At 40.4% G+C, this 27,071-nt stretch overlaps 1 protein-coding gene across 1 annotated transcript in view; it reads right to left on the bottom strand.

Annotated features, from left to right (window-relative positions):
* Positions 1-18,606, bottom strand: part of LOC133562240 (eukaryotic translation initiation factor 3 subunit H) — a 101,338-nt gene extending 82,732 nt beyond the window's left edge. The window contains exon 1 of the mRNA XM_061916245.1: positions 18,449-18,606. Within this exon, the coding sequence (XP_061772229.1) occupies positions 18,449-18,508 (60 nt within the window). The 5' untranslated portion in view covers positions 18,509-18,606. The remainder of the gene's footprint in view (positions 1-18,448) is intronic.
* Positions 18,607-27,071: the final 8,465 nt, after the last annotated feature.

A 27,071-nucleotide genomic window follows, 5' to 3' on the forward strand; every position in this document is an offset into this window, starting at 1 on the left:
AGGCCATAGAAAAACATTAATAATACACACATACACCAAAAAAGAGGGTGTGCAGTCCTGGAGCCAAGCTCACAACAACAAAAATACCCATCAAAATCATGAGCCAACCCCAATGGTGTCACCAGCCTGCTACACACACACACACACACACACACACACACACGGAAACACACACGAACACACAAATCTGTCTGGGCACATGATATAATCTGGTAGCGTGTTGGATCTGTCACATTACAAGCAAAAGTGCTATGAATGGTAGCAGAGAGAATATGGCTTGGAGTGAAGAAAAAAATTATTATAACAACCGGCCTTCCAGCCCAGGCTCCTTTGATGAAAAAGGTTGGACGCAGAAAAGGTCAAGAGGAAGGGGGGACAGGTGACCAGGTGAAAGGCAAGAAGACAAGACAGGGGAACTAAATAATAAGGAAAGAGAACAAGAGCAAACGCTGAAGCTGTTGAACTTTACAAAGACCTTGTGCTTCAATCACCTTACCACCCTGGCTTTATATTCTGAAGGGTAAATCATTCTGTTCACTCAGTTCTTGGAAAATATTATTTTTGTATTGGGTTTTATAAAGGGGAACATTATCACAATTTAGAAGGGTTAAAACCAATAAAAATCAGTTCCCATTGGCTTATTTTATTTTTCGAATTTTTTTTCAAAATTTTACCCATCCCGGAATATCCCTAAAAAAAAGTTTTAAAGTGCTTGATTTTCGCTATTTGCTTAAGCCACTGTCCATTTCCCTGTAACGTCACATTCCAATACAAACAGGCGAATAGCACAGCAAGATATAGCGACATTAGCTCGGATTCAGAATCGGATTTCAGCGGTTTAAGCGATTCAACAGATTACGCATGTATTGAAACAGATGGTTGGAGTATGGCGGCAGATAGCGAAAACAAAATTGAAGAAGAAACTGAAGCTATTGAGCGAATAGCTATTGACGCTATTCTGCCATGCATGTCTGCGTTAGCATCGCCGGTAAAATGTGCAGACCAACTTATCAGGACTTTCGCATTGACACTGGATCAATTTAAATCCGTCGATTGGTAAGTGTTTGTTTCACATTAAATGTGGGTGGAAGGAAACGCTGGATGTAAATATAGTTTCAAATGTACATACAGGTAGCCTAAAAAGCATGTTAGCATTGATTAGCTGGCAGTCATGCCATGACCAAATATGTCTGATTAGCACATAAGTCAATAACAACAACAACACTCACCTTTGTGATTTCGTTGACTTTATCGTTGGGAATGCATCTACTTTAAGTGTCGCAGGACATCCATACATTTTTGCCATCTCTGGCGTGGCATCGCCGGTAAAAACCAAACGGGGGACTTTTGCATCTCTTGACACTGGAGCACCTTAAATCCATCGATTGCTAAGTGTTTGTTTGGCATTAAATGTGGATGGAGGGAAAGGCTAGATGTAAATATACCTACAAATGAGGCATAATGCTGCAATATGTACACACAGCTGGCCTAAATAGCATGTTAGCACCGATTAGCATGCCGTGTTAATCGATGCACATTTTATGTAAATTAACTTGAATCCGTCCCTGATCGTGTTGTTACACCCTCCGACAACACAACGACGAGGCATGATGTCTCCAAGGTATCACTCACATTCACACACTAGGGCCAATTTAGTGTTGCCAATCAACCTATCCCCAGGTGCATGTCTTTGGAAGTGGGAGGAAGCCGGAGTACCGGAGGGAACCCACGCATTCACGGGTAGGCAGACGCACTAACCCCTCTGCCACCGTGAAGCCCACAAAGTACAAAAATAAATTATGATAAATATCTTGAACCTTTAAAAAAAATTAGATAATGATTATTTAGGTATTTTATATTTGTTGACTTACTCACAGTATATTTGAAATTTTGATGTGCACAATTGAATAACTTGGTTGTCCACACACCAATGTGTTAATACAAGTTTAGATTGGGGTATGTTGTAACTTAATGGGAGAAAACACTAATTTCTCTTGTTTACATGTAAGCATTTAAGACAGCAAGCTGGTGCCAGTTAGTCCATGAGGTTTATTAAAGTGCAGTTATCAATCACGGTATTATAATCATTTTTAAAACAAAAACAATAATTTAAACGTCAGAAATTCTACATATTCCACTTTGTTACATTCCGAGTTCCATGTTTTTTATATTTCAAAAATTTAAATGATCTGTCGAAGGTACACTTACTAAAGATAAAAAACTATCTACAACTAAGTGCAATTATTTACAAGTTAACATACAAAATTCTATTAATTGCAATGAAATATTTTAATCGTTTGACAGCCCTACTTAAAACACGTCATACACTCTAAAATATTTGTAACAGTAACATTAAATCATAAAGGGGTACTGAAATCTCTATATACTCAGGACAGGGTTTCCCCTACATGTAATTGATCGTGGAGAAGGCAGAATACAGTGAAGCAATGGTATAAAAAAAATATGTTCCTAATAACTAATACAACAGATTTGTTTTTCAATATATGTATAACATTTTTTAAAGAAAATATATGCATCATCATTGATCATGCAAATTATATGATGACATCTTGACCACACCCTTAACCATGCTCCAACCAACACAAGTACAGTATATTGGTAATCTGGGTGAAATTGGTATTCTAAAATCTGCGATGTACTGAGACCGCAGTAAGTGAACCGCTAAATGGCAAAGGGGACACTTTACACCAACAACAACCTGACATTGGAAGAAAATGTAGAACTGGTTAAACCTTCATAGTTTAAAAGTTGTGTACATTTGTGCGAGCAGGCTTCACTAAAATGACTGCGCAAACCTGGCTCAAAATATATGTTCCCAAAGATGTTTCATGTGGCTGAGCTTTGAGTTTTTACGTTTTTCGACACTACACCCATTCAACCACACCTTTACGGACACAGCTAGGTTGTGACTGATAAGGGCATTGCTCAAACTGAAAGCAAGCAACAACATGCAAAAGGTCTTAAAACGGTGTCTATACAAACATAAATTGATAAATTACCGATTAAAATGGTTGCCTCAGGACGTTTGTCCAGTGTACTGTTGTATGAGTAACAAATGGAGTTATAAAATCTGATTTTTCAGTCCATTTAATTCTGACCTTTTTTCCTTCAGTGCATTCTATGATTTGTAGGATAAATGCAAATATAGGCTACATAAAAAAATACTTAATTTAAAGATTATGGACATCTGATTGAACAAACACGGCAATTAAATTTAAGTGCAGTCACTACAGCAAACAGTCCTTTTGAAAACCTGGCTGTAAAAAGTGATTTTAATGTCAACACAGATTGGGTGTAACAATAAACCCTATAGCCACCTCGAGGTTTTTGCACATGCTCGGGTGGGAAGGCATCTGGAGTCTATATATGAAGGCTGGCACAACACATTTAAGGGGAAAAAGTTTCCAACATAAAAACCCATCTGATACATTCTGGGATGTACAGACAGGACACTCTTTGCAGCACTTGTTTAAGATTGTCCAAACTTTGTGGTCAACAAAGCTTTCTAAAGTTTTTCAATAAAATTCAATCTAGACACCTCGGGCCAAATACACAGTATCATTGTTTTTGCTTTGCAGGACACCAAATTGGAAATTAACACTTTAATTTCCCCATATCCTTCAAAGATAGTTTGATGTCGCATGAGCGTATAAAGGAACACAATATGGTGCATAGTTTCTCAGCCTGGCTCCATACAAAAGTGTTTTATAACAACACATTTCTACACTGCAGTACAGTGGAACTAGGGTTGAAGTAGGGGGTGTAATGATTTCTTTTAACAATGGCTGTGTCTCGATTCGGCGGCTGCACCCTTTGCAGTGTGCATTTGTGGGGTGCTGACGTCATCGCGGTGCGCGAAGGCAGTCCCAATTCAAAAAAGTTTCAAGTGTCCTTCGAATGCGGCCGACAAATGTGTCTTTTTCTCCCATTAGCGGAAAGTTTGCAATCCGTGTACACTTTGCGTCCTTTCATTTCTCAAAATTCAACTCTGAAAATTATTTTCAACATGGAGACGCCACTGTAAAATGTAAGTACAGCTTCATTTATTCATTTAAAACAGCCAAAAGCAGACTCGTCAAGTGATATACATTTGTGTCGAAATACGACACCTCGACTATCGAAATGTTGAGCGACCTTAACCCCGAGGGAGAGACATGTATTCGGCCATTGCAGACTGCTTCGTGTCCAGAGGTTTTTTCAATGTTTGAAAGTAAAGCCTGCCATTTTCTAATTTACTTTTTTAAACGGCAATAAGTCAAGTATGTTCTATTAATGTGTGGCCAGAAAATTAAAGTAATATAATCATGTGCATCTATGTACCAATATTGAATATTGCTGTTTTTTGTGTACATTTTCATGGTATTTGAAAATGTTCACTTATATCAATGATTATTGTAGAAGTGAAGTGAAGTGAAGTGAATTATATTTATACAGCGCTTTTTCTCTAGTGACTCAAAGCGCTTTACATAGTGAAACCCAATATCTAATTTTTGCATTTATACCAGTGTGGGTGGCACTGGGAGCAAGTGGGCAAAGTGTCTTGCCCAAGGACACAACGGCAGTGACTAGGATGGCGGAAGCGGGGATCGAACCTGCAACCCTCAAGTTGCTGGCACGGCCGCTCTACCAACCGAGCTATACCGCCCCAATTGCAATCTTGTGTTCAACTTTTCTGCTTTCTTTCCCGTGCAGGATAATCAAGAAGGACTTGGACAACAACAGAGCAAAAAGAAATGACACAAACACGTTCATACCAATTTAGATGATTAAAAACTAAGTATTTTTATAACCTATATAAATTAATAAACTCATGTAATGAAACTGTAATTGTTGTGATTCATTTTCTCTGCCTTCATTACAAATAATTATATGATAATAATAGTAATATATTATTCCAATACTTTACTAGCTACTAGCTATAATGCAAGCAATGTGACACGATTAGAAAAGGACATCAATTGTGAATCGAATAATAAAAAAGTAACTGCTAAATAAGAGATGGTGGTAGGGATAGACCGTGAGGACACTTTTTGGGACATCTTTGGGATTGTCTGTATGTTTTTAAAAGGTACATGTCCCACTCCAACAGGCACTCACAAGCATAAAAATCTATTATTAACTAAAAATTAGGAATAACAGCTTTAGAATACTTGTCAACACATAACACATCTCCATTACAACCATCTCCCATGATCAGGAAAATCCGACACTGGCGATGCCGTGAGCTCTTAACCACTTCCTCTGTAATAAGGTAAAGGACTAAGAGAAGACAAAAAAACTATTGGACATTCTTGTCTTAAATTGGTCATTGGTAAACCTCGGGAAACTGAGGAGCATATATGTGACATAAATGTAATGGCGGTTACAACTGACGTAACCAGGAAGTGTCCCGTAGGCTAGACTGTCCCAATCAATATCACTCCAGCCGTTGCTTGAGGACTCTCGCCAGGAGGACCCACACTTTGTCGACTTCATGGGCTGGGTCCTTGGAAGGAGGCGGCCCCCTAATTGAGACACAGCTATAGATTTGATTAATATGTGTGGTTACTGATATAATTCAGAGACAACATTATTGTTTTAGAACAGTGGTTCTTAACCTTGTTGGAGGTACCGAACCCCAACAGTTTCATAAAGAACCCTTCTTTACTAAAAAAAAAACAATGATTTTTTTGTGTGTGTTTTTTTTAATTCAAGATAAAGTTATATGTATTTGATAACACTTTATTATGTGGAACATAATCTAAGTAACAACGACTTAATTTAGTGTTATTTGGACACTAAGGGAACATATTTTAAGTAACAAAGACTTAATTTAGAGTTATTTGGACACTCAGAGAACATATTCTAAGTAACAAAGACTTAATTTAGAGTTATTTGGACACTAGGGTAAATATTCTAAGTAACAACTACTCAATTTAGAGTTATTTGGACACTAAGAGAACATATTGTAAGTAACAAAGACTTAATTTAGAGTTATTTGGACTCTAGGGGAACATATTCTAAGTAACAAACACTTATCGAACACCCTAGGCAGTAATTACATCCTTCAAACGTGATACATAACCGGACACAAGCTTCTTGCAACGATCTACAGGTATTTTAGCCCATTCCTCTTGGGCAAAGGCCTCCAGTTCATTCATATTGTTGGGCTTGTGTGCTGCAACTGCCTTCTTCAAGTCCCACCACAGGTTTTCTATAGGATTTAGGTCAGGCGACTGTGAAGGCCACTCCAGAATCTTCCAGCCCTTCTTCTGCAACCACTCTGATGTTGATTTGGAGGTATGCTTGGGATCGTTGTCCTGTTGGAAGGTCCAACGTCTCCCAAGCCTCAGCTTCGTCACTGACTTCATGACATTTGCAGCTAATATATCCTGGTAGGAAATAGAATTCATAATACCTTGAACGCGCTGGAGATTCCCGGTACCTGAGGCAGAGAAACAGCCCCAGACCATGATTAACCCCCCACCATGCTTAACAGTAGTAGGCAAGGTGTTCTTCTCTTTGTAAGCTTAATTTTCTCTCTTCCAGACATAACGTTGATTCATAGGCCCAAAGAGTTCGAGTTTTGTCTCATCACTCCATAGAACTGTTTCCCAAAACCTTTGGGGTTTGTCCAGATGATTTTTGGCACACTGGAGTCTATTTTTCTTGCGCCTGGTAGTCAGAAGTGGGGTGCGCCTGGGAGTTCTGGCATGGAGGCCTTCATCTCGTAGTGCGCGCCTTATTGTCTGGGACGAAACCTGCGTTCCCCCCTCTGTAATGTCCTGTTGTAGTTCCTCAGCGTTTCAACACATGATTGAAAAGACCTTATTCAAATTATTTTCTTATGAGTTATGATCTTCAAGGGGTTGAATAATTTTGTCAATGAGATATTAAGAGAAATGATACTGTTTGGTATGTTAGAAAATATATTGTTGTAATTCAAGTTGTATTTGTCTATTTAATGCATCTTTATTTGATATGACTATAAACAAAATACGGAATAAATGTCTTACTTGCTAAAACATCAAAATTGTGTGGGGGTTGAATAATTTTGATCACAACTGTATATGCATCAAGTGTTCATTCAAGGCCAAGGCAAAATATCGTAATATATATCATATATCGCAATATGGCATAAAAATATTGCGATATTAATAAAAGCCAATATCGCCCAGCCCTACTAGTATGTCTAATCAATAATCAAAAAAAGTGAGGCATATGATTTACGCATTGAAGTAACCACGGACAAAGTCACATAATTGGCCAAAAAAAAAAAAGAATCGGCTGTTAAACGCAAAATAATATCATGGAAATTTACATAAATCTGACTGAAATACTGCCATTGTTGGAGAAGGAACATTGGTGATGAAAAATGTCAAACTAAACAATGTCTGTATGACCACTTGAAACAGCATTTAAACTACGAAACTAAAGCTATTAAGAACAATCCATACATCCACAACACATCTCAGTTGATGGTGTTGCTGTGAACAACATCATTGATGTAACATCAATGTACAAGCAGGAAGACAATAGCCGCAACTTAAAAAGTCGCTCTATTTTTTTTTTTACAGCCTCAAATTAGGGCTGCACGATTGTGGACAAAATAATAGTCTGATTATTTTCATCGATATTGAAATCCCGAATATTATTCACGATTTTTCAAAAGGAAACTATAACAATCATTAACTAAAAATAAAATAAAATGTACAAAAGTCAAAGAGCAAACTAAAATAAATGTCACATTGCAGAGTGCGATCATGAAATGCAAAGATTATGCAGAAAAGACACAAACAAACAGGTACCAAGATATTGGTATTGGGACAATCCCAGAATAGATTGTATTTTACACCCTCTCAGTTGTTTAAACTGGGTACAGTTAATAGCAAATTATGGATTAAGTGTCAGGCAGGTGAAGGAACTTTCATTCATAAAATAAGCGTTTTGGTCTTGTGAGAATTGCCTTGTTTATCCATCCTAGGCAACCGTAGGTCACCTGAGTTGCGTCACGAGCGCTGCTAATGTTAGCCGAGCTAGGTCATGTGTGTTGAACTGGAGACAATGTTAGCCAAGTTAGCTCATGTGTGTTGAACTGGAGACGATGTTAGCCAATTTAGCTCATGTGCGTTGAACTGGAGACAACTGAAACAAAAGAGGCATGTACATAACAAGTTCATCCATCCATCCATTTTCTACCGCTTATTCCCTTTTGGGGTTGCGGGGGGCGCTGGCGCCTATCTCAGCTACAATCGGGCAGAAGGCAGTGTACACCCTGGACAAGTCGCCACCTCCTCGCAGGGCCAACACAGATAGACAGACAACATTCACACTCACATTCAAACACTAGGGCCAATTTAGTGTTGCCAATCAACCTATCTCCAGGTGCATGTCTTTGGAGGTGGGAGGAAGCCGGAGTACCCGGAGGGAACCCACGCAATCACGGGGAGAACATGCAAACTCCACACAGAAAGATCCCGAGCCTGGATTTGAACCCAGGACTGCAGCAACTTCGTATTTTGAGGCAGACGCACTAACCCCTCTGCCACCGTGAAGCCCCATAACGAGTTCAGTCTCCTAAAAAACATGACATGGCATCAGAGTAAAGAATTACACGCTTACAGTGACCAAAGAATGGCAAAGTTTGAGCCCCAAGAGCCGTTTCATTTTGCCGTATTGAGGCAGCACTTTTCACACTTTTGGACTTTACCTAACCTCTGGTGCCCGGATTGAAAGCTGCAGCCAAAGGGAAGAAACACATAGACAGACGAAGCAGTGTATCGATGATGGCAAAGTTATTGTGTTCATTTTCATTAACTGTTCGATTGATTGACTTACTACTATCAGCCCAGTCCTGCAATTGTATAATTGTTTCAATGCCTCGGGACATCAAATGTAATGCTTTTTAATGCCATTTAAGGCCTTAATCTTCGCAAAATCAATAAAATGACTTTTAATGCCCCACGTAAACCCTGTCTTCAGGTATTAACCCTACTTGTTTTGATGACTGATAGCGCCTGGTGATGTCACAACCGGGCGACATACTTGCGTAAAAGGTTAAGTTTTTATACAATTAAAAATGCTATAAACAACCTTAAATAAAGTCTGCCGTTTATATAGCCAATATTTTATTTTCTAATACTGATAAAATCAATTAATTATCTTTTATATCGATCGGTATTAGATCGGTATATATCTTATGAAAGACCAACTAGCAGAACACAGGTCGATTTATTTGAATTTAAGGAATATAAATCGTATCGATCAATTGTTACACCCCTATCCAAGAGTGTATTCACACTAGGGACGTATTCACACGAGACCATTCGAACCGCGCTGGGCGTCCATTACAATTGTGTCAAAGCATTTAGGCAAATAAAACTATTAGTATGCATTTGTTCTGGAAAAAAATGAATGGCTTGTACCTGCATTTGCAATGCTAATCCGAGAGTAATACGCTCCAGAGTGCAAACGTATCAGATCTCATTTGAAAACTGTACTGTGGCTTTAATCAGAGCTTGTTAACTGACTGCCACAAATCATAGATTGAAATCAAAAAGGGCATTTTCAAATTTACAGCAACTGTTTGATCTTAATAGGTGTGCTATAGAACCTCTCACTGTGGAGCGGGCCACTTTAGAGGCAACACGACTGCTGATGGACTTCAAATCATGGCAACAACTGAGCAATGAGGCTGCTGCTGAGGGTGCACCTGTAGCTACACCTCCTACAGATAGATCATGACGAAATACACGAGCAAGTGTTGCACATCACTACACAAGGGCAGAAGACATTTCACATCACTGCCTGAAACACACACCTTTGCTTTATTGCAAAGGCTCAAACAGAGGTCATGCTGTTTTTTATTTAAAACGTTTGGTTGATAAGAATGGCAGAATGAGTAAAGAAAATCTCATTAGAGCTCTACAGAATACACATTGACGTGAAATATTTAGATTTGAAATTAGGGTCCCGCACATTCCAGGGCAACTTTAATTAGCAAGATAAAAGAAAGGCAGCAGCTGGCAATTTTAAGTCACACTGGGAAAATGAACTGCATTGTGTCCATGGCACTGGGGGCTGCAGGGATTGAGGGGGGCAAGTGGGGTAAGAGTGGAACTACATGGACATGAAGCAAGTTTGTCCTCTGCTGTTTACAGAGCAGTACTACACAGTCAACACTCGCCGTTTCTCATAAATACAATCTTGAGGCATTATATGACTGTGAGACTTTACTCATTGTCTGTTGGAAATAACCACCTTAGAACATTTGTCTTCAAGATAGATGGGGAAACCCAACATTTTCCCAAACTGATCTGAGAGCAACGAAACATTGCGGGCTATTTATAACATTGTTTAACAATTTAAGATCAACTAAAATAAATATTGTTAAAAGTAATTTCATGGAAAAATAATAAAGACTTATTGCATGCCATCTCAGGCGTTCAATCGATCGCAACTGGACTGTTCGGTTTGTCTTAGAAGACGTTTCGCCACTCATCCAAGTAGGCTTCTTCAATTCATGCTCATAGATTTAGATTGGTCAGATTGAGTCAAGGGACTGGATCTGACCAATCTAAATCTATATCACCCAGTCCGAGGCAGAAGTAGAGTTGTACATTACTTAAACGACAATAAAAATGTTCTAGATAAACATTATATATATATATATATATTTAGATATGTATATATTTGTGTTTTTGTTCATTAGTAGCATCAGCTTTTTTTAATATATGAAGCCTTTATCTCAATTTTTAACTTTTCATAGTGAGAGATATTTTTTAAGTTATGTACACACATTTACATGTACATGTACATGCTGTATCGGGACAGATCCACTGAGAGTTTGAGCAGAAATATGGCATATAGGTATTAATTATACACCATGAAAATGTAACAAAATGCGATGTCACATGAATGGTTATAAAAGAAATTACTTTGAGGAATGAAAAAAAAAAGTAATATTAAAAAAATTGTGTTTACTTTTTGATATGAATATAGATCACAAAGCGGTTTGGCTAATGAAGATAAAGTCTAAAAAAAACAAGCTCTGCTCTTCTTCAACAACACCATGTACTTGAGTAACAACAGTTTGGCCAACACAAATAAACAGGATTGATACCTCTCACAACAAATACACAATCTTTGTGTCTTACTGACAACACAGACTGTGTTTAATTCGATGAGATGACAAAACATTTTAGCTAATACAATATAAACAAAGTTAAGACTTTATAAACAAGTTGTGGCAACATTCCCGTCACATCGCCTGCTGCATTGTAACTCTAAGTCACAGCAGCTAAAGGACAAAAGCTAGTTGCACGTTCAAAATGAAACCGCAACATCAAATATTATTCTCCTCCAGCAGCATTGTGGTTTTAAACGCACACCGAGACTCCACAGAAGTAGAAGCGATTGGCTCAGTTTAATCGGAGGTAACAATTTCGAAGCAAAGTCTGAGTAGTCGCTGCCATGTTTTCTCAAGCCTTACAGTGCTACTGCGCATTCCCTGAGGCTCCTCAGTTTTCAGGAAATATACAGTGTTGCCTAAAACGCAATAATAAATGGCAGGTTTTTGGTAATTAAAAATGTTAACGGTATTACTAACCGTCTGGAATTTTACCGCGGTTAATCATTATATCGTTTACTGTTACATCCCTAGAAGCCAGCGAAGCTAAACATCCGATTGTGAGGTATTAACAGAATTGTTAATTGTTACCTCACCTCAACACTTATGAGGATCCCAAAGGCACAAAAGCGGGTGAAGGTGCCAAAAGGAAAAAAAAAAAAATGGGTTTGATCCCTTTAAGACAGTGGTCTCAAACATGCAGCCCGCGGTCCAATTGCGGTCAGCGATACGTTATTTTGCGGCCCGCACTTTGATATAATGATTCAATGTTGGTGCGGCCCACGAGTTTGACAGCAAAATACTTGCCTACGCTCCCAATTTTCCCAGGAGACCCTCGAGTTTCTGTCAATTTATACCCAATCAACAATATTCACGGGGACCCATAATGGCACTGCCTTAAGCGCCCTATACAACCTGTGCAGAAAGCGTACAAGCCCAGTTATATGTTGCATCTGACTATTTAAAACGCACGTATGTTATTGAAAGACATATTTGATCAACAGCCATACAGGTCACACAGAGTGGTCGTAAAAAAAACTTTAACACTGTTATAAATATGTGGCCGACTGTGAACCCACACCAAACAAGAATGACAAACACATTTCAGGAGAACATTCGCACCCTAACACAACATAAACACAACAGAACAAATACCCAGAATCCCATGCAGCCCTAACTCTTCAGGGCTACAATATACACCCCCGCTACCACCAAACCCCCCACACCCCGTACTTGCGTCGGTTGAGGTGGTGTATATTGTAGCCCGGGAGAGTTACGGCTGCAAGGTGTTCTGGGTATTTGTTCTGTTGTGTTTAAGTTGTGTTAGGGTGCGGATGTGTTTGTTGGTTGTGTGATGTAAAAGCGGACGCGATGACGTGTTGTAGAGCAGTAGTTCTCAAATGGGGGTACGCGTACCCCTGGGGGCACTTCAAGGTATGCCAAGGGGTGAGTGAGATTTTTTTTAAATATTCTAAAAAATAGCAATTTTAAAAAATCATTTATAAATATATTTATTGAATTATACTTCAACAAAATATGAATGTAACTTTATAAACTGTGAAAAGAAATGCAGCTATGCAATATTCAGTGTTGACAGCTAGATTTTTTGTGGAATTGTTCCATAAGTATTGATGTTAAATATTTATTTTTTTGTGAAGAAATGTTTAGAATTAAGTTCATGAATCCAGATGGATATCTATTACAATCCCCAAAGAGGACACTTTAAGTTGATGATTACATCTATGTGTAGAAATCTTTATTTATAATTGAATCACTTGTTTATTTTTCAAAAAGTTTTTTTGCTATTTTTATATCTTTTTTTCCCAATAGTTCAAGAAAGACCACTACAAATTAGCAATATTTTGCACCGTTACACAATTTAATAAATCAGAAACTGATGACATAGTGCTGTATTTTACTTCTTTATCTCTTTTTTTCCAAACAAATATCCTTTGCTCTGATTAGGGGGTACTTGAATTAAAAAAATCTTCACAGGGGTACATCACTGAAAAAAGGCAAAGAACCACTGTTGTAGAGGACGTTAAAGGCAGTGCAATCACTGCACGCCCTTAAAGGCCTACTGAAACCCACTACTACACACCACGCAGTCTGATAGTTTATATATCAATGATAAAATATTGACATTGCAACACATGCCAATACGGCCTTTTTAGTTTACTAAATTGTAATTTTAAATTTCCCGGGACTTTTTTCTTGATAACGTTGCGTAATGACGACGTGTACGCGTGACGTCACGGGCTGTTATGAATATGAGCGCTGAGTACACACACAGCTAAAAGTTGTCTGCTTTAACGGCTTAATTACACAGTATTTTGGACTTCTGTGTTGCTGAATCTTTTACAATTTGTTCAATTAATATTGGAGAAGTCAAAGTAGAAAGACGGAGTTGGAAGCTTTAGCCTTTAACCACACAAACACACAGTGATTCCTTGTTTAAAATTCACGGAGGTGAAACTTTAGTATGGATCACAGCGGACATGGATCCCGACTACATGTCAACCAGCAGGTTTCGGTGAGAAAATTGTGGTTAAAAAGTCACATCTTACACATATTACCGGATATCAGCTGAGCTTGTGTCGTCCATACAGATGCCGTCGACTTCCCTGAGACACTGCGCGTCAACACTCGGCCGTGGACGTACACTTCCGACTATCAGGTACAGTTAAACTCACTAAAACACTAGCAACACAATAGAAAGATAAGGGATTTCCCAGAATTATCCTAGTAAATGTCTGTAAAAACATATGAATCTGTCTCAATGCAACGCGATTACAATCGCGTTTTTTTTTAACTTTGTTTTTTTTTTTCTAGTCCGTCGCTATCAATATCCTCATACACAAATCTTCCATCCTCGCTCAAATTAATGGGGAAATTGTCGTTTTCTCAGTCTGAATAGCTTTTTTGTTGGAGGCACCCATTAAAATCAATGTGAATATATGAGGAGCTCTCAACATGTGACGTCATCGTCTGCGACTTCCGGTAGAGGCAGGGCTTTTCTCCAGTTGCGAACATTATCGTAGATGTTCTCTACTAAATCCTTTCAGCAAAAATATGGCAATATCGCGAAATGATCAAGTATGACACATAGAATGGACCAGCTATCCCCGTTTAAATAAGAAAATCTCATTTCAGTAGGCCTTTAATAATGTTGGCCAGGTGAAAATTGGGACAAATTCGTGAGAATGGTTGCACCGGTAGATTGTCGGGAGGTGCACTGAAATTCAGGAGTCTCCTGGAAAAATCGCGAGGGTTGGCAAGTATGTTGCTAGGGCGGGAAAGCCATTCATAGAAGGGGAATTAATTAAAAGTGAATGTTGGATTTTTTAAGAAATCTTTTCTTGCGGCCCAGCCTCACCCAGTTTCTGCATCCAGTGGCCCCCAGGTAAATTGAGTTTGAGACCCGTGCTTTAAGATAATGTTTCATATTTTTAAAGGGGAACATTATCACTGGACCTATGTAAGCGTCAATATATACCTTGATGTTGCAGAAAAAAGACCATATGTTTTTTTAACCGATTTCCGAACTCTAAAAGGGTGAATTTGGCGATTAAAACGCCTTTCAATTGTTCGCTGTCGGAGCAATGAACTTTCACCCGTGATGTCACAACAGGAAGCAATCTGCCATTTTCTCAAACACAGTATACACACCAAGTCAAATCAGCTGTTATTTTCAATTTTTTCGACTGTTTTCCGAACCTTGGAGACTTTATGCCTCGTCGGTGTGTTGTCGGTGGGTGTAACAACGCGAACAGGGACGGATTCAAGTTGACTTACGTGGAGTGTGGTAATCAGACATATCAATGGTCACGGCATGCTAATCGATGCTAACATGCTATTTAGGCTAGCTGTATGTACATATTGCATCATTATGCCTCATTTGTAGCTATATTTGCATTCAACCTTTCCCTCCACCCACATTTAAAGCCAAACAAATACATACCAATCGACGGATTCAAGTTGCATCAGTTGTCAAAAGATGCAATCGTTGGTTGGAAGGCAATCGCCGAATTCGTCCTCGTTTCCGTTGTCTGTCGTGATATGGCTTAATAGCTTCAGTTTCTTCTTCAATTTCGTTTTTGCTATCTGCCTCCACACTAAAACCATCCGTTTCAATACATGCGTAATCTATTGAATCGCTTAAGCCGCTGAAATCCAAGTCTGAATCCGAGCTAATGTCGCTATATCTTTCTGTTCTATCCACCATGTTTGTTTGTATTGGCATCACGCAGTGACGTCACAGGAAAACGGACGGGTTGATATAGTGATGGTGAAAATCAGGCACTTTGAAACCGTTTTTCGGGATATTGAGTGATGGGTAAAATTTTGAAAAAAACTTTGAAAAATAAAATAAACCACTGGGAACTGATTTGTATTGGTTGTAACCCTTCTAAAATTGTGATAATGTTCCCCTTTAAGGGATCCTTACTTTCAAACGGAAAAAGTGTTGAGTTGCTTTTACGAAGTAAAAAAAGGCCATTTACCAACTTGTCCTCAAGGGTCAATTTTCACTAACATGCCAAGCAGCGTTGCCAGGCGTAAGATAAGTATAGTATTTGTATGACATTTTCACCTTCTGTATGTTTTACGATCAATAATTCAAGATATCCGGAGATTTATAATAACTTGACACCCCTTAAAGGCCTACTGAAACCCATTACTACCGACCACGCAGTCTGATAGTTTATGTATCAATGATGAAATATTAACATTGCAACACATGCCAATACGGCCGGTTTAGTTTACTAAATTGCAATTTTAAATTTCCCGCGGAGTTTCTTGTTGAAAACGTCGCGGAATGATGACGTGTGACGTCACAGACTGTCAGGAAATATTAGCGCAGCACCACTTACAGCTAAAAGTCGTCTCTTTTCATTGCGCAATTACACGGTATTCTGGACATCTGTGTTGCTGAATCTTTAGCAACTTGTTCAATCAATAATGGAGAAGTCAAAGATGGAGTTGGGAAGCTATAGCATTTAGCCACACAAACACACGGTGGTTCCTTGTTTAAAATTCCCGGAGGTGAAGCTTTACCATGGATCAGAGCGGTCAAGCGAACATGGTTCCCGACCACTTGTCAACCGGCAGGTTTTGGTGAGAACATTGTGTTAAAAAGTCGCCTCTTACCGGAGATCTGTGGAGTTTGCGCCGTCCTTGTATCTGCCGTGACTTCCCTCAGACACTGGCCTCAAAACACCCGTGTACACACCCCTCCGACTATCAGGTACTATTTAATCTCACTAAAACACTAGCAACACAATAGAAAGATAAGGGATTTCCCAGAATTATCCTAATAAATGTGTCTAAAAACATCTGAATCCGTTCCAATGCAATCGTCTTTTTTTTCTTACTTTTTTTAAATGTATTTATTTTTTCTAGTCCTTCGCTATCAATATCATCATCCACGAATCTTTCATCCTCGCTCAAATTAATGGGGAAATTGTCGTTTTCTCGGTCCGAATAGCTCTTGCTGCTGGAGGCTCCCATTAAAAACAATGTGAGGACGTGAGGAGCCCTCATCCTTGTGACGTCATTGTCTGCGAACTTCCGGTAAAGGCAAGGCTTTTTTTATCAGCACCAAAAGTTGCAAACTTTATCGTCGATGTTCTCTACTAAATCCATTCAGCAAAAATCTAGCAATATCGCGAAATGATCAAGTGTGACACAGAATGGACCTGCTATCGATTACCCTTTTTCGATTACGCTTGCACATCCTGGTACCCCAGCACCTCCAAAACACTCAAATCTAGACTCCAAACATCCTAGAATAAGCTAGTCTGGTTACTTTTAGACCTACACCCCAGATCACACCTCACTTCAGCCCACTTCTCAGGGTGGAGGACAGAGTAAAACAACTCGCAATGAGCCTAGTCTATAAAATCCGCTACACCTCCCTGATATCGAAGTACACGTCAAACTACTTCCTTAACGTAAATGATTGTCATAACCACAACACCAGGGGAGCTCCACAAACCATGTTAAACCCAGATTCCGATCTAACAAAGGTCTTAACTCAATTCTCTTTCTATGCCACATCAATGTGGAATGCACTCCCAACTGGTATAAAAGTAAGTGCATCTCTATATTCCTTCAAAACTGCTCTAAAACAACACCTCCAGGCAACTTCAACCCTTTACTAATACCCTCCTCCATTCACATCCCATCCCCCCGGTTTATAAGTAACCTAATGTAAATAATCAAATGTACTTCTAACGTATATACTTGTTCTTATGCTATCTGAACTCACTATGTTCTCTGCTCGCTGTACATATCCTACTAAGTAAGACCTACACTGTTTCAATGTCCACTTCTCTGTTGAAGCAATTGTTGATGATTGAAGTACTGATATCAACCAAAGATCCTCATCCCACCCCCCGGATTGTAAATAATGTAAATAATTCAATGTATATCGTATGATGATTAACTTGTGTGATGACTGTATTATGCTGATAGTATATATTTGTAACAAGATTTGATTAACGTGGACCCCGACTTAAACAAGTTGAAAAACTTATTCGGGTGTTACCATTTAGTGGTCAATTGTACGGAATATGTACTGAACTGTGCAATCTACTAATAAAAGTATCAATCAATCAAGCAATCAAAATCCCCGTTTAAATAAAAAATCTCATTTCAGTAGGCCTTTAATATAAACAGGATACATCTAGCACTGAGTCTGATCATGTTGTGAGACTATATAAGTGCCAGTGGCAGCTTTTTTTTTTTCAACATCATAATAGTAAAATGATAGTATCCATCGATATACAATAATGAATCATTTCCATTTGGAGACGACGCTGCCTAGACAGACTGGGGTTTAATACCTGGATTATTTAAACGCTTGGTCCCTATATATGAAGTGGTAGTAGCAGTGTAATGTATTTGGATGTATTTTAGACTTAAGTGTGTTAAACAAAACACAAATAATTGGTTTATGTATCAACGTTTTCCATGGCTACTTACACATCCATCCATCCATCCATCCACTTCTACCGCTTGTCCCTTCTGGGCTCGAGTTAGCATTTCATTAGCATGTAACGTACTTGGGCTTTACAATCAAAATATACATGTCCATCGGTTTGGTCAGTCATACATCGTAACCCAAATAACATAACATGATTGACAGGATTTTGATTCTAGATAATATAAATAAGACTAATGAGCACTCAAATAGCCAGAGTGCTACTGCTATAGCAAGTACTGTCTTCGCATATGTTCGCGAGGGGGTATCACCAGTTTCTCAAATATTAGTCATTATACATGAACAAAATAGGTACATAAATGTTGCATGACACTTACCAAGCCCTCAATTTGGATCTGTTTGACAGGAGAATCCAAAGTACCCGCAGTAGAAGCCATAACAGCGATATATATCGGACCGTTCTTCTTTAGAAAAACACCGACAATCCTCGGCACGCGGAAAAGGGGGAAATGTTTCTGTGACGGACAGTTTCCGGTAGAAGGAATAGAGGTGAATCAAACTTCCGGTTTGTACAGGAACGCTCGTCGCAAAAGCAAGGTTCCGCTCACAAAAATAGAGGTCGCTGTCATTTTAATCAGGTTAAATATACATGTATGTAGAAAGCTACATATAATATTTATTGAATTATTTGGGGACATGTGTATCGTTGAATTGGATTAATCAAAAATGTTTCATGTCTATTTTTTGATTGATTGAAACTTTTATTAGTAGATTGCACAGTTCAGTACATATTCCGTACAATTGACTACTCAGTGGTAACACCCAAATAAGTTTTTCAACTTGTTTAAGTCTGGGCCCACGTAAAATATCCATCCATCCATTTTCTGCTGCTTATTTCCTATCTCAGCTACAATCGGGCGGAAGGTGGTGTACACCCTGGACAAGTCGCCACCTCATCGCAAGGCCAACACAGATAGACAGACAACATTCACACTCACAATCACACACTAGGGCCAATTTAGTGCTGCCAATCAACCTATCCCCAGGTGCATGTCTTTGGAAGTGGGAGGCAGCCGGAGTACACGCAGTCACGGGGAGAACATGCAAACTCCACACAGAAAGATCCCGAGCCCGGGATTGAACCCACGACCACTCAGGACCTTCGTATTGTGAGGCAGACGCACTAACCCCTCTTTCACCGTGAAGCCCCACCTGAATCAATTCATGGTAAAATATTTGCAGGTAGAATATTTGCAGAACTGCAATACACATTCTTATTAGAATAATATATAGTTGAAAAATACATTTTTTTCTAGTGAGGGTTGGACTCCGCCAAGGCTGCCCTTTGTCACCGATTCTGTTCATAACTTTTATGGACAGAAATTCTAGTCGCAGTCAGGGCGTTGAGGGAATCCCGTTCGGTGGCTGCAGGATTAGATCTCTACTTTTTGCAGATGATGTGGTCCTGATGGCTTCAACCGGCCAGGGTCTTCAAGTCTCAACTGGATCGGTTCGCAGCCGAGTGTGAAGCGGCTGGGATGAGAATCAGAACCTTGAAGTCCGAGTCCATTGTTTTCTCGCCCAGGAAAGGGTGAAGTGCCATCTACAAGTTAGGGTTTAGCTCTTGCCCCAAGTGGAGGAGTTCAATACCTAGGAGTCCTGCTCACAAGTGAGGGAAGAGTAGATCGTGAGATTGACAGGCGTATTGGTGCGGCGTCTTCAGTAATATGGACGCTGTATCAATCCGTTGTGGTGAAGAAGGAGCTGAGCCGGAAGGCAAAGCTCTCAATTTACCGGTCGATCTACGTTCCCATCCTCACCAATGGTCATGAGCTTTGGGTTATGACCGAAAGGACAAGATCACGGTTACAAGCGGCCAAAATGATTTTCCTCAGCTAGGTGGCGGGTCTCTCCCTTAGAGATAGGGTGAGAAGCTCTGTCATCCAGGAGGAACTCAAAGTAAAGCCGCTGCTCCTCCACATCCAGAGGAGCCAGATGAGGTGCTTCGGGCATCTGGTCAGGATGCCACCCGATCGCCTACCGAGGGAGGTGTTTGGGGCACGTCCGACCGGTAGGAGGCCAAGGGAAAGACCCAGGACACGTTGGGAAGACTATGTCTCCCGGCTGGACGAAGTGGCTGGGGGAGAGGGAAGTCTGGGTTTCCCTGCTTAGGCTGCTGCCCCCACGACCCGACCTCGGATAAGCGGAAGAAAATGGATGGATGGATGGATGAAAAATTCATCAAATAATACAATTTTAAATTTTTTTTTTTCTGAATTTAAGTAAAAAAAAAAATATTGCTTCCCCAACTTTCCAACCACCAAAGCCCACCAATCATGCATGTAGTCAGTTCTCCATCCATCCATTTTCTGGTGCTGGTCCCTTTCAGGATCCTGGGGGGTGTTGGAGCCTATCTCAGCTGCACACGGGCGGAAGGTGGGGTACACCCTGGACAAGTCGCCACCTCGTTGAGGACACCGAGGTCATCTCCTCTGTATTCTTTAATGCAACTTTTTTATTGACTTTTTCAAATAGACAGAAAAAAAAGTGCAAGTCGAAACATTACAATTTTAAAGTCAGTGAATTCTTCATACCCTTTCCCCTTAAACCACCCACCCACCCTCCCACCCCACTCAGGTCAAACCAACCAGGGACATATGGCCCAAACAAACAACAAGTAAGATGACAAAAACAGACACACTCACACACACACCCATACAAGGCCAGAGACAGACAGAGACTGAAAGGAGAGAGAAAGGGAGAAAGAGAGAAAGGAAAAAAAATAGATAATAATAATAAATAAAAGGGAGATTATTCCTCATCTGCATCTGGACATAAATCAAGAGAGTTGACATACAGTAAGAAGGGACTCCATGAACTTTCAAACACTTGAGCAGAGCCATTTATTGAAAACGTAAGTTTTTCCAGTTTTAGTTTGTAGAGAACCTCTCTAATCCAACGGCCTTGTGATGGGGGGTGAGCCAGCTTCCAATTGAACAAGATCAGTCGCCTGGCCAGAAAGGTCGTAAAAGCCACAGCGCGTTTTAGTGGTACAGGGCACGTGTTATCAGGGCATATGTCGAAAATGGCTGATAATGGGTTGGAGGGAAAGTCTTTCCGATAGTGTCAAAAATGTCCTCCCAAAAGGAACATAATTTAGAGCAGGACCAGAACATATGAACATGATCAGCCGGAGATTGTTTGCATCTATTCAGAATCAGAATCAGAATCATACATATTTGATTCATACCTAGGGGAAATTAAAATTTTTAGCTCAATCCCATTCAAGATCAGACAAACATTACCGGGAGACAGAACAGGATCGCTGACAAGTTTGCCAACTTCCCGTGCCCCTTACAAAAAAGGTGAGATACAGATAAACAAGTGGGGGGAATGGGAGAAAAAAAATAAAGGATTAAAATAAAATAAAATTAAAAATTAAAAAATCGGTCTAAGCCTGGGCCCCTGGAGAGGGGGTCCAGACTGAGGCCAAGGGAAAACACAACTCATAGCCATAGTACACATCCCTCTTACATGTGTGTGAGAGGGAAACATCAAACATCAAAGAACACAAAGGACATGAAAGACAATAAAGTAGCGGAGCTGATGCAACCAGCCACTTCTACATACAGCTATGAATAAATAAATGATAAATGATAAATGGGTTGTACTTGTATAGCGCTTTTCTACCTTCAAGGTACTCAAAGCGCTTTGACACTACTTCCACATTTACCCATTCACACACACATTCACACACTGATGGAGGGAGCTGCCATGCAAGGCGCTAACCAGCACCCATCAGGAGCAAGGGTGAAGTGTCTTGCTCAGGACACAACGGACGTGACGAGGTTGGTACTAGGTGGGATTTGAACCAGGGACGCTCGGGTTGCGCACGGCCACTCTTCCACTGTGCCACGCCGTCCCTAAACTAGAACAAAAAGTAAAATAAAAATATACACTGTGGTGGCCTCTGCGGTGTTCCACGCCAGTGTCCTCTGGGGTGGAGAGAATATGGCCAGAGACAGGAGCAGACCCAACAAAGCGACCAAGAGAGCCGACTCCACTCTCGGCCGCCAACCAACTCTCGGCCAGTGTCCAGTCCGCATGGATGAGCGAGGATACGTCCAAGAAGACTGAGGTGTCCGGTACCAGCTCTTTCAGCCAAGACACTGTGAAGTTTGTCCGTCCCGGCAGTCAGTGCTAGCTCAGCAGCCCTGTCTCTTCATCCGCATCTCCTACAGCCTCTCCAAACTGACTCTGGTGTTGCAGAGACCCAGCAGCTGGTCTCCATGGCCAAAAGATTCCCGGGAGGCAGATTCAGAAGTCCACAAAAAAGCACCGCAGAGGTCACAAAAGTGCCACCCCTTGTCACACAGTCCTATTAAAGGTATTGCTAACAGTGGGGTAGATTTTGGATAGTTTTTATTCGTGTAGTGAATTGTATGGATTACGTTGCATTGGATGAGACAAAGACGGGCACATATCCAGGAGGAGTGGACCAGTTTCAGGGCAGAGTTCCAGGGTTGATCAGATATGTTGGTGTTAAGATCGCTCTCCCACGAGGCTCTTATCACTGATAAAGACTTTGGAGCAACTGAGCTTAAGGAGGTATATATCACGGAGATACATTTTTTAAGATTTGGGCTCAGAGATAACAATGAATCAATAAGAGTTTCCAGAGGACGATTTGGAAAGTTTGGGAACTGCTTCTTTACGAAGTCCCTCACCTGAAAAAAACGAAAAAGGTGGTAGTTTGGCAAATCGTATTTGGAAGAGAGTTCAGCGAAGGATGAGAACACTCCGTCTGTATAGAGGTCTTCCACAGTGGTGATACAGTGATCGTGCCAAGTCATAAATGCGGGGTCGGTACGGGACGGTTTAAATAACAGTTTTTTTTAAGTATAGCGGGGTCAGCCCTGAAAAGCCAAGTTTTTCCTTGGCTGGTTCCATATTTTCATGGAGATCGATACAACGGTGTTTGCGCCTTCAAGTTTAAATGGAAAAGGGAGTGGTGAGCATAAGCAAGAACGTAATGAAAAGTGTGGGAATGCCGTTTCAAGGGATACCCAGACCGGGAGGGTCTGAGAGCTTCCGTAGAGCAGCCGTGCCAGCAACTTGAACGTTGCAGGTTCGATTCCCGCTTCCGCCATCCTAGTCACTGCCGTTGTGTCCCTGGGCAAGACACTTTACCCACCTGCTCCCAGTGCCACCCACATTTGTTTGAATGTAAAAATTAGATATTGGGTTTCACTATGTAAAGCGCTTTGAGTCACTAGAGAAAAAGTGCTATATAAATATAATTCACTTCACAATTCACTTCCATCCATCTAGTAAAAGAGTTTCTGAACATTCGCCGCCTAGTAGTACTGTCTAAAATTGGGGAGTGCAAGCCCTCCCTCAGATTTGGGAGATTGTAGGACAGAATTGCGGTTTTGGGCCGATCCGGCCCCCCATAAAAATTTGGATATTGATTTGTCTAATTTGTCGAAAAATGATTTCGTAATAAATATGGGGATATGTTGGAAAAGGTAAAGGAATTTAGTAGGGGTGTGGGAAAAAATCGATTCGAATACGAATCAAATCGAATACGTTGTGCGATTCAGAATTGATTCTCTTTTTTTTTTTTAATATATATATCTTTTTTTCATCAATCCACCAAACCACTACACAGCAATACCATAACAACGCAATCCAATTCCAAAACCAAACCTGACCCAGCAACACTCATAACTGCAATAAACAGAGCAATTGAGAGGAGACACAAACACGACACAAAACAAACCAAAAGTAGTGAAACAAAAATGAATATTATCAACAACAGTATCAATATTAGTTATAATTTCAGCATAGCAGTGATTAAAAATCCCTCATTGACATTATAATTAAACATTTATAAAAAAAAAAAAAAAGAACAATAGTGTCACAGTGCCTTACACTTGCATCGCATCGTATAAGCTTGACAACACACTGTGTCCAATATTTTCACAAAGATAAAATAAGTCATATTTTTGGTTTGTTTAATGGTTAAAACAAATTTACATTATTGCAATCAGTTGATAAAACATTGTACTTTTTAATTATAAAAGATTTTTTTTTTAAAATCTACTGGGTGCTTGCAAGTCAGCAGACTGGGGTAGATCCTGCTGAAGTCCTATGTATTGAATGAATACAGAAATGTTTTGAATCGGACAAAATATTGTTTTTGAATCGAGAATCGCGTTGAATCGAAAAAAATCGATATATTATCGAATCGCCACCCCAAGAATCGATATTGAATCTAATTGTGGGACACCCAAAGATTTGCAGCCGTAGAATTTAGGCAGCGTGATCATCTTGATCAGATTGATCCGGCCAGCGAGAGATAATGGTAAAACAGACCAGCGGGCAAAGTCCTTCTCTGTTTTTTCAATTAGAGGTAAAAAATTTCCCCGGATGATACAGCAGAGGATTGGGAGAATGTCATGTGGTCAGATGAAACCAAAATAGAACTTTTTGGTATCAATCAATCAATCAATCAATGTTTATTCATATAGCCCTAAATCGCAAATGTCTCAAAGGACTGTACAAAACATTACGACTACGACATCCTCGGAAGAAACCACAAAAGGGCAAGGAAATAAACTCAACATGTCATGTTTGGAGGAAGAAGAATACTGAGTTGCATCCCACGAACACCATACCTACTGTGAAGCATGGGGGTGGAAACATCATGCTTTGGGGCTGTTTTTCTGCTAAGGGGACAGGACGATTGATCCGTGTTAAGGACAAAATGGATATCGTGAGATTTTCAATCAATCAATCAATGTTTACTTATATAGCCCTAAATCACTAGTGTCTCAAAGGGCTGCACAAACCACTACGACATCCTCGGTAGGCCCACATATGGGCAAGGAAAACTCACACCCAGTGGGACATCGGTGACAATAATGACCCAGTGGGACGTCGGTGACAATGATGACTATGAGAACCTTAGAGAGGAGGAAAGCAATGGATGTCGAGCGGGTCTAACATGATACTGTGAAAGTTCAACATGATACTGTGAAAGTTCAATCCATAATGGATCCAACACAGTCGCGAGAGTCCAGTCCAAAGCGGATCCAACACAGCAGCGAGAGTCCCGTTCACAGCGGAGCCAGCAGGAAACCATCCCAAGCGGAGGCGGATCAGCAGCGCAGAGATGTCTCCAGCCGATACACAGGCGAGCAGTACATGGCCACCGGATTGGACCGGACCCCCTCCACAAGGGAGAGTGGGCCATAGAAGAAAAAGAAAAGAAACGGCAGATCAACTGGTCTAAAAAGGGAGTCTATTTAAAGGCTAGAGTATACAAATGAGTTTTAAGGTGAGACTTAAATGCTTTTACTGAGGTGGCATCTCGAACTGTTACCGGGAGGGTATTCCAGAGTACTGGAGCCCGAATGGAAATTGCTCTATAGCCCACAGACTTTTTTGGGGCTTTGGGAATCACTAATAAGCCGGAGTCCTTTGAACGCAGATTTCTTGCCGGGACATATGGTACAATACAATCGGCAAGATAGGATGGAGCTAGACCGTGTAGTATTTTATACGTAAGTAGTAAAACCTTAAAGTCACATCTTAAGTACACAGGAAGCCAGTGCAGGTGAGCCAGTGCAGGCGTAATATGATCAAACTTTCTTGTTCTTGTCAAAAGTCTAGCAGCCGCATTTTGTACCAACTGTAATCCTTTAATGCTAGACATGGGGGGACCCGAAAATAATACGTTACAGTAATCGAGGCGAGACGTAACAAACGCATGGATAATGATCTCAGCGTCTTTAGTGGACAGAATGGAGCGAATTTTAGCGATATTACGGAGATGAAAGAAGGCCGTTTTAGTAACATTTTTAATGTGTGCCTCAAAGGAGAGACTTGGGTCGAAGATAATACCCAAATTCTTTACCGTGTCGCCTTGTTTAACTGTTTGGTTGTCAAATGTTAGAGTTGTATTATTAAATAGAGTTCGGTGTCTAGCAGGACCGATAATCAGCATTTCCGTTTTTTTGGCGTTGAGTTGCAAAAAGTTAGCGGACATCCATTGTTTAATTTCATTAAGACACGCCTCCAGCTGACTACAATCCGGCGTGTTGGTCAGCTTTAGGGGCATGTAGAGTTGGGTGTCATCAGCATAACAGTGAAAGCTAACACCGTATTTGCGTATGATGTCACCTAGCGGCAGCATGTAGATGCTGAAGAGTGCAGGGCCAAGGACCGAACCCTGGGGAACTCCAGACGTTACCTTAACGTAGTCCGAGGTCACATTGTTATGGGAGACACACTGCATCCTATCAGTAAGATAAGAGTTAAACCAAGACAGGGCTAAGTCTGACATACCAATTCATGTTTTGATACGTTCTAATAAAATATTATGATCGACATTATTATTATTATGATTTTGAGCCAAAACCTCCTTCCATCAGTGAGAGCTTTGAATGGTTGACCATCTCCTTCTTTTCCACCATGATTTTCAAATCAATTCTTTAAAATTTGTATCTATGATGAAAATTACAGACCTCTGTCATTATTTTAAGTGGGAGAACTTGCACAATCGGTGGCTGACTAAATACTTTTTTGCCCCACTGTATGTGTTTATTTATAAAGTTAAAGTTAAAGTACCCCCTGATAGTCACCCTCCGCATTTGACCCATTCCCCTTGTTCCACCCCCTGGGATGCGAGGGGAGCAGCGAGCAGCAGCGGGGGCCGCGCTCGGGAATCATTTTTGGTGATTTAACCCCCAATTCCTTCCCTTGATGCTGAGTACCAAACAGGGCGGTAATGGGTCCCATTTTTGTTATGTGTGTGTATGTACATGTACTTTTTATTTGGGGGGCATTGAGCACGGCGGAAGAGGGGTCAGTACGTTCGCCTCACAATACGCTCGGAATCTTTCTGTGTGGGGTTTGCATGTTCTCCCCGTGACTGTATGTTTTCCCTCCGGGTACTCCGGCTTCCTCCCACCTCCAAAGACATGCACCTGATTG

Source organism: Nerophis ophidion, linkage group LG11, assembly GCF_033978795.1.
Source record: "Nerophis ophidion isolate RoL-2023_Sa linkage group LG11, RoL_Noph_v1.0, whole genome shotgun sequence".
Lineage (NCBI taxonomy): Eukaryota > Metazoa > Chordata > Actinopteri > Syngnathiformes > Syngnathidae > Nerophis > Nerophis ophidion.